The 9,129-nt window shown below is 40.5% G+C and overlaps 1 protein-coding gene across 2 annotated transcripts in view; it reads left to right on the top strand.

Moving 5' to 3' along the window:
• The first annotated feature begins 154 nt into the window (after positions 1-154).
• pdlim2 (PDZ and LIM domain 2 (mystique)) overlaps positions 155-9,129 on the top strand; it is a 32,438-nt gene continuing 23,463 nt past the window's right edge. The window contains exons 1-4 of one of the 2 annotated variants that reach the window (XM_005729422.2): positions 155-205; positions 664-701; positions 5,807-5,870; positions 7,275-7,406. In XM_005729422.2, the coding sequence (XP_005729479.1) occupies positions 7,314-7,406 (93 nt within the window). In that variant the 5' untranslated portion in view covers positions 155-205; positions 664-701; positions 5,807-5,870; positions 7,275-7,313. The remainder of the gene's footprint in view (positions 206-663; positions 702-5,806; positions 5,871-7,274; positions 7,407-9,129) is intronic. The other variant, XM_005729421.2, reaches the window with a different exon arrangement.

Below are 9,129 nucleotides of genomic sequence, written 5' to 3'. Positions count from 1 at the left end.
CTGAAAAACTCTCAGAAAGCCTGGAGAACTAGTCAAAGTCTGGCTGCTTAGAAACAATGTATTAGGGGGGAAACAGATGGCTCGCGACTTTTGCACAGCGTGTCCCTCAACATTAAAGCAGTCCAAAGAAGCTGCTTGTGATTCTAAGTTTAACCGAAGCGACAGCCTCACCGCTAACGTGAACCAGCGACCTGTTCAGTCTCAGGTGAAAGCCATGACACTCAACTAGCTGCTTCGAGTGGGGGCGCGTGCCGTTGTGCTCTGCTCCGTCAGCAGGTGGCGCGTGAACACACACAGCGCAACCACCGTGTTTTGTTTCGGGGGGTTTTTTTTAAACAAATGATTCAATTATCATTGCGGTACACTCCTCTCGCCTGCTCCTCCTTGATGTGACACGCCCTGGGCCGGTAACCATGTCATCGTTTTTATTTTGGGAACGGCACATGGCTTCTCGAGCTCATACCATCACTGTTACAACTACGCGCGTCGTCACAAGTGGTGTTCACGCGTGCCATCCTCTCATCTGACTCAACACTCCAGAGACACAGACTCGGCGGGAGTAGCAGTGGAGCTTTTCTGTTTCATGTTTGCGATTTGGTGACGCGAGTGAGCTGTGACCTGTTTTGTATTTTTTTTTTCAATTTATTTTTTTTTCCCAAACAGGTGGGAGAAGAACCTTAAAGCCCACTACATTCAGTTTGGTAAGTGGCTACAGCGACCTGAACAATTTAAACGGCTCTAAAGCCTTGTAGCTAATTAATTTCATTCACGCAGCTTAATTGTGACTCTCAATACTCATATTTTTCGGAGGGGTGGTGGTGCAGTTTTTCCCCTTTTGTTGCAGTGTTTGATTTATAAAACGTGACTCATTATGAGTTTAAATTTGTCATTAGGTATCTGTTGTATGGAAATCTTAGAAAATATGAGGTAGAGCAACACACAGGATTTATATGCAAAAGTATATTAAAGTTAAAAGTGCACGGTACCAATGTGTGAGCTGTTGTAAGTAATGATGCATGATCCGAGTGGAAATCAGTCTAGCACAATAGATGAGCCTAAAGCCACAATGTGCATGTTTCCAGCACCTACTGTAGATTTTCCATCCCTCCTGAGTTCAGAGAAGATTTTTTTTTCTTTTCTTTTTTTCTTTTTCGCACATTAAGCAGTCATGCTGATTTGTGGAGAGGCTGAACCAGGTGCAACCTCAGGAAGCTCTAAGTCAGTATTTATGTCACATTAGCCGGCTGCTGGTGCTATTATCTTCCCTCTCACTTCACTTAAAGTGGTTTTAAAATGACCTGGCTGTGTGAGCGGATGAGAGGGTGAAACTGCTGAGGAGTGCAATCCAGAACAGTCACAGTGAAACAATCGTGTTTTCAAATCTCCATTGCCTGCTGTCTCTATACTTTAACCTTTCTGATTGTGTCTGCTTGCCTTTCATGTGCCTGCTCTTTATACTTTTCCTCCCACTGTTTGTTTCCCAAATGGTTTTGCTTTATTTGAGAGAACTCTCTGACAGGATAAAGCCATCCAGAAACCCAGAAACGGTCCACTGTAATTTTGTACCAAAGCAGCAGCTTTTTAAGAAAACACACAGAAAGGGCCAGGTCATTACTTCTAACTGGGAAAGATATGTTGTTTGTTTTTACGATCGCACTGAGGTTTTAACTGAGCCGAAGTAACGTTTTCTTCTTTTTTTCGCCTACTTTCTGAGTTTTAATCCTCCTGCCTTGCTGTAACTTTGATTTTTGTTCAACTCAGATGAACATGCATGCAGGAAGTCGTTTTTATCTTTGGTCTGAAAGATAAGTGTGGGTTGTTTTTTGTTGCAGAAGTTTGTTTTTCAGTTTTAACTGAGCCAGAGCCAGAGTGGTGGTTTAGACTGTTATTTATTTCACTTTACACCAAGATTTATGAGCCGCAGGATGTTCAGCTTTCTCAAAGGTTCTCAGTTGCCTCGGTACCTTTGGCATGCAAAGAGCACCACAGTTGTTGGTGTGAGGAGCCAGAAGGTGAAAGCAAAGGATGTGGTGAACCCGTTTGATTGCTGAAAATCTGCAAGTGAAAATGTAAAAATGCAAAGAGCAATAATGAAAAGTGATAAGTACAGCCAGTGCCACAGTATTCGTTTCAATTCTGTCAGCTGTATCAGTGCTGCCACAAAGTGATGAATGCACGTTGGTAAGTGGTGGATGTTATTAGATGCTACATTGCATTAAGCAACACTTTTAAGACCATAATAATGTGAGATCAAATCCACTAGCAGCATCCACCCTTGAAAGTTTTCTTATTGAAAAGGGAGTAAGGCATTTTTCAGGTGTGTTTCATTCCACAACTATTTTGGTGACACATCGTAGCCATATGCAACAATACAGAAATTCACCAACCAACACCCCATTTGACATCACATGTTATTGTTTGATATTCTCTTCATCTCCTTAGTGATTGCTGGTATATATCTGACCAGATGGGTATGATGTGCAGAATGTGCTGAATGCTACTGCTTTCGACTTATTGGAGGGAGAGGCTTGCCACTGCATTCTTTTCCTTTTTATTCAGTGGGTGTGTGTGTCCAGGTAGGTGCCAACCTGTCAGTGTACTTTGTGACACAGGTTGCAGACTGCATCGCTGACATGAGATTGTGGAAAGTTCACATTGGTGCACGGCGACCTGTGAGAGTTTTGACAAGTGTGTGATTCATACCAGGAATATTTCCCTGAAGCCACAGAAGTTCTTTTAAGAGAAAGCGTTCCTTCACATTAAAGAGCTTTCAGTTGAATGTGTGTGTCTGCTATGTTCATCAGCCATTGTTCATTTCGCTCCAGTGGATTTTGGCACAGCTTTGACAGAAGAAAAACTGTCTCACTTAAGCACTCTATTGATAAAAGAAAGTTATAGAGCCAAAGTAGGTGCTCAGTTTTGGCTGTCAGACATTTTACTGTACAGGGCTTTTAAGTTGGATCACCTAGTGGCATATAGTTTACACGAATATTCGATTTCCAGTGCTGTACATATGGTAACAACTTGTTTTTCCAAAATATTCATTCCTTGAAATAAATGAGGTGTTAGTTCTCAGCTTTGTTATGCAAAATGATGGTAACGGTTTCCTGTTTTGGTGTTCACAGTTTGCTCTGTCTGCTTTGATTTAATGAATATCAATGCATCCGTAAATATGACTGCTGGTTCCCATGCCAGTGTCAAAATGGTGATCAAAGTTAATGACTCATCCTTGATGAGTCATTGTAATACCACACTAAGACACATGATTTCAGGCCTGTGTCAGCAGGTTTCATTCAGCTTAACTGCCCATAGCAATGTGTTGCTTACTAAATAGATTGCATATCAGTTGATGTTAATGTCTTTACACTGAAACCTGCATGTGCCTGATTTATCATCAGACACTGATAAAGAAAGCCACAGTCCTGCAAGACTTTGCTCTCAGAACATAAGCTCAGTGTGGCAACCAAAAGCTACGTGTAACAGATTAGTTTCATGATGTATGTCATACAGTAACTAATATTTTATTTTTGTAATGTAAAAAGCAGCTGTATCTATTGGTAATATCAGAAATGTTTTATACAAATGATACATTTTAAAACTACTTTACATTAAACCCTGAAGGCATTGCACAGGTACAGCCAATGAATCTTGACTCTGACATTATGAAAGGCCTATTCTGCCCTCTTGTACTGCTTGTAACCGTGCTTGCCTGTAGAGAGCACCACTCAGAGATTGCAAGTACCCAGAAGCCTTTAACATATAACTCCTAACATCAGTTTCCTAAAGTGCTACCTGATGATAGCCAGTTTTCTTGTTTTGTCTTAAACAACAATGTAAAACCTCAAGATGTCTGGTTTATTGCTGGATAGTGCAGCAATGTTTAGTAGCAGTTGTTAGACAAACTTTAAAGTACTTCTTGGGGGTAAGAACTGATCCTCTACACACTTTCAAATTCTTTTTCTTTTCATTTAATAATCTTAATCAAAACTTAAGTTAATGAACAAATCATTTAAGTGCTAAAAAAAGTAGCAGAAACGATGACAGCTGCATTTAGGAATGTGAGGCAGAAAGAATTATGTGACCACACCATGTGGTTTGTTAATGTGAGGGGAAAAAGAAAAGGAATGTGAAGCATTCGGTAGGATATGGACAATACTTTGTGTTGCTACCTGTTTGCAGTGACAGAATGTGATTAATAAAACTTTGGGTTGTAGTTTATGTTGATGACTATGCTTGTTATCTACGAGTGGGACAGAATCCCACCAGTAACAGGCATCAATTTGTCAAACACCTGTTTAACAAAAAAGCTGTGATGAACATTTTAAACTGCTCTGAATACCCCTCGTCCACTCGATGATGCTGGTGTGCTCCATATGGAGCCTATAATGCTAAGTGGCAAATTGGTATAAATGGCCAGTAATTTCATGAAACTAATCAGTTGTTAGAATGAAAATTAGTTGTATTGTTGCAGACTTTGAAGTGGCCCTTCTTAAAACATAATTTTTACCAACATGTCTCATTGACTGTGACATTTGATACAGTAGTGTTGCACTGGAATACAGTAATTCTTGCTGGGTGTATGCTATGCAGTTTGAGTTTGTTCAGAAAATTATGTAGCTTGTAGTAAAAAGTAATCTGACTTGACGTCTCACTGCTTGTTGTAGCAACAGGCCGTACGCAGTTAAGTTGTAAACCTGTCTATTGTATTAATTGGAGGTGAAAGGGATCGCTTTCTATTCTCATGCACACTTCCAGCTCTTTGTGGCCGGTGCTGAACTACAAGCTATAGAAATAGCTTCATAACTAGAATTCTTTTCATTGTGTTGGGCGTATTGAATTGTGCTGCAAAAACTGGCCTGGCAGCAGTAGCAGTCAGATGTCACCAGAAGAGAACTTACCTTTATGTGTGCTGGCACCTTCCCAGCAGTAATTTCATGGACTAGAGACATTTCATTAAACTGTGTTCAGCAACACAGCCTATTTAAAGCTCATCAGTCACCAATTAAACGCAGCACATGACGAGCGTGCCACTTATCTTCACCGCCACAATGTGTTGTCGTCCATCTCCACTGCCCCCAGACTTTCACCATACTTTCCCTTTCCACCACAAGCATTTTTATGATGCAAACAGTGAATGTTTACACAGAGAATTAGCAGGTTTCTCGGACGATAATGGCCTCTCTATAGGAGTAGCTGTAGAGACTTATGGAACTAATTGACACCCCCGGAGGCTGGGAAAGTTTTGGACAGCAGCTCTCTGTCATTATCACTACTGCACTTATTTCTGGCCACAGCAATTAAGAGATACTAATGATGGAGAGCCCGCTAATTGGCCCAGACTGTTAATGAGTAACTGGGTCTGCATTGCTTGTTCCAAACTCTTGTGGAATGTGCGTACCATGAAGTGGGCCAGTGTTTGGAGGGATTCAGGGGAGTAGCATGGCTGCTGTCCTAGATCCACTTTACTTGGTCTGTGATTTATGTTATTGTATTTTGCACAACTCTGTTGCTTGTGAAGCTCGCACGCAAGAATTTCACTCGCATGTGCTGTACCAATGTACCTGCACATGTGATGTGACAATAAAAGTGATTTGATTTGATTTCTCATTGTCCTGCCTGTTTGTCATATTTTCACGATCTGTGATAAGTGCATTATGCAATCACTAGCAGTATTTGTTTACTTTTTTTTTTATGGGGACCTTGAGTAACATCGCTTAAGATGAAAATTGACGTTGTTGGAAAATGTACGTCACAGGGTGTACAGTGTATAACGTACTATAATTGGCTCATATCTGTCTTTTTTTAGACCTTATCAGAAGATTTGCTGATACAGTCACAGTGTGCAATCAGAGGTGCTACAGACTGTGCAGGTCAGCATATTTCACGCTCTGTCACTGAAAAGAATTACTGTGGTTAAAGAGTTGTCATAAAAACATCCATAATGTTATTATAGAAAAATGACAGTCAACAATAAAGTGTAATTTCTGTGTTTATTTCCAGAAGCTTTCTCTTAGACTGAGCCTTGTGTTATGAGTTGAGTAGCAGAGAATAGAAAAGAGATGCTACTTGGTGTTTATTTTTTCTGTTTGATCGCAGCGGTCTATACTTAAAATAGCTTATGTCATGAGCTGCGTGTAGAACTATATATTACTTGTTGCGCTAATGTCTTCACCGCTTTTTCTCTGTGAGATGAGTTTCAATGAGAAGCTGCAGCTGTGTGTGTGTTTTAGCAGTACGGGTGTTGATGCGTATATGACTGTAAGGGCTTATCTTTTCATCACATTATCACACTGCAGAGCTCTTTGTCTCCAGGTGAAGTCATACTACAGACAGGCTTCAGTCCATTAGCAGAGCCTGAGAAAACCTGCAGGTGAATCACGTCTTACCAGTAACATCAGCACAAGTATTTTAATGCTTTAAAAGATATTCTGGGTTTATGCTCATGAATATTTCAGAAGTTGTGTAACTGATGATTAGTTAGTGCCAGGTTTTAATTACTTTAGTGGAATCTACCCCAGTGTTTACTGAGATACATATTCACATATAAAAACTGTTGGTTTTACCTGCAATAACCAATAGTTGCTATTAGTTACCCTTTAATACTTTGCTGTTATCGTCTTGTCTCTTTGTGTCAAAGTACACAGAGATACAATGAGAAGAATTTTTGATAATGTGTTTATTGGGAAAAGTAAAGCAGTAAAAGCATTTTTTTAAGATGTTCTTAGTTTCAGCAGACACTATTTAATCATGCTAATGGCTTTCTTTTGTTTAATACATAATATCACAAAACCAAAATAACTTCTGCATTAGAGTCCGTTATACAAGATTTTGTTATTTTTATATATATACACACACACACACACTCTCTACTGTACTCTAGAAAGTAGTCAGTAACAGTTAACTATGTACTCTTAGCACATTCCACTGTACACTGTCTTTCCTTAGTCTTCACAGAGCACTTGGATTTAATGAAACTATTTAACTTAACAAACGCTTTAGAAATGTTGGTCATGTGAATTTGGTCTCAGATTCTTTCCATTCTTATTTGATGTGGTTGGATAATCTATGTCAGAGAGGACTTAGGCCAGTGAAAGAAGCTGTGCTGGAGATAAAGGCCATCTTGTGCAAATGATCGCTGTCCTCTCCTGTTGATTGTATTTTGAACCTGTCTCAGGCATGTGACTTGAGATCATTAAGGCATGCACATGTTTAGGTCTGACATTTCTTATACCTGATGTTGTTTCTTTTATTTGTTTTTGTTTTTTTTCTCCCAGAGTTTGGACAAGAGTGAAAAAGAAAGATCCGATCTCGCCATGGCACTAACAGTGAACCTGATTGGCCCTTCACCATGGGGCTTCAGAATATATGGAGGACGAGATTTCAAGAAGGCCATAACTGTATCAAAGGTATTCGTTGACAGCAGTCCTGACGCTGAACCCTGTCACACCTTATAATACCATACCCATGTTTTTTTTTCAAAGCACAGACTGGAATGCCATGTCATGCAGTCAGCTTCCTACTTGCTACGCCTCTTTTCTTGTCTTTGTTTATGTCCGCTGCAACAGCATACCTATTTCCTTGACAACTGAACCCATTAGAATAGAATGGAAGTAGATTGCATTAGAAGGAAATCGCTGATTACAGTAGAAATGGAAGCTGAGGTGGGAGGTGAGAGGTTCCTGAGTTACAGCGACGTGTAAATGTGTGAGAATATGGATTGCCCTGTGAATCTGTGCATTTTAGCATGTCTTTTATTTTTACTGACAATATTTTCCCAGTTGGATGAAGTAGAAGAAGTGGAAACATTACTACTGTAAGCAGACATTCTGCAGTAAACACATCCAGGAAACTTGCTCAGACTAACTACATGCCAGAGACACCCTGTTCACCCGCACATCCTGGTGCTATATCACCATCTCAGCGTGGTTTTTTTTTTTTTTTGGCCCTTTTCACTGAGCCTCCCCGCAGTCCATAAAGGATAAGTTATGGCAGTGCCATGAAGAGGCATCCATGCTTCAAACAGCTGGAGTTTTAAGCTCCTTAAACTTCAAAAGCACTTTGTTTGGCCCCACTCAACAGCTTATGCTAGAAAAACTAGTCTTCTCATGAATAATGGGTCTGATTTTGTTAGTGCTATCCAGTAAACAACACCAGTGTTTACTTCTCTCAAATATCAAACGTATCCTGTGAAGTGACAAGAATTCCTTCTCAAACAACAACTTAATTACTGAAATTGGTTTGTAAAGTGTGTGTGAAACAGTTTGTCCCAAATCCCCAAACAGAGATGTAGGTTTAACCCTCTGTAGTGGTTTGTGCTTGGCACAGAAATACCACGGATGCACTCTTTTTATTTCTGTTGGCCTGAAAGATAACGTGCCCTTGTTTTTCTTAAGCACAGATTTGGGAAAAGATCCCCCAGCTGATCTTAGTTTATGTGAAACCAGGCATGTCCTGATCAGAGAAGGCATGCAAAACTGTGGGTCACCACAGCAACCCTTAATTGCCTCTCAAGTTGGCCCACAGACATGGTACCTCTGCCTGGCTAAGTGGGCAAATGGCCTGTGACTGGCATTTACTCCACATACATTTGCCTCTAAAGAGGCAGCAGAGAGTGATAGGCTCTTTATTCATTTTGCTTTGCATTCTTTGTTTTATTGCCTCTCTCTGTTTTTAATTGTGAGGCAACACAGTTTGTGGCAAATGACATACTTTCTACTAAAGTTTAAGCTTCAGATTAAGTATGCCTGTGTGCTGGGTCACGGGGACCAAGCTGAGCGAGATCGTTTGGACCTTATATTTTGGCCCATTAGTGTGGAATTCCCTCTGATGTGGGGGCATGGTACTGCCTCTGACACGTGGAGAGGCTGGTTGCAAAGGTCAGAGAAGTCAACCCATCGAGTACAGTCACACTAATGACTTCTCCCCAAGGGTGTCATGAATTCATCTGCTTGTGACCACTATTGGGAAATCCTGTGGTGTTTGTCGGCATTTACCGAGGGCTGACTTTTAGGAGAAGACATTTGGGTTAATTATGCAACAAAGTATGAAACAACTCTTCAGTGTATTTTCTCGTTTATTCATTTGTTGTGCTGGAGGTCAGTCGATGTCAGGGTATACACACACTCATGG

The sequence above is a fragment of the Pundamilia nyererei genome, unplaced genomic scaffold (assembly GCF_000239375.1).
Source record: "Pundamilia nyererei isolate P.nyererei 1_Seehausen unplaced genomic scaffold, PunNye1.0 scaffold00033, whole genome shotgun sequence".
Taxonomy (NCBI): Eukaryota; Metazoa; Chordata; class Actinopteri; order Cichliformes; family Cichlidae; genus Pundamilia; species Pundamilia nyererei.
Note: the sequence above shows the minus strand (reverse complement) of the source record. Positions and strands in the feature narration are given on the sequence as shown.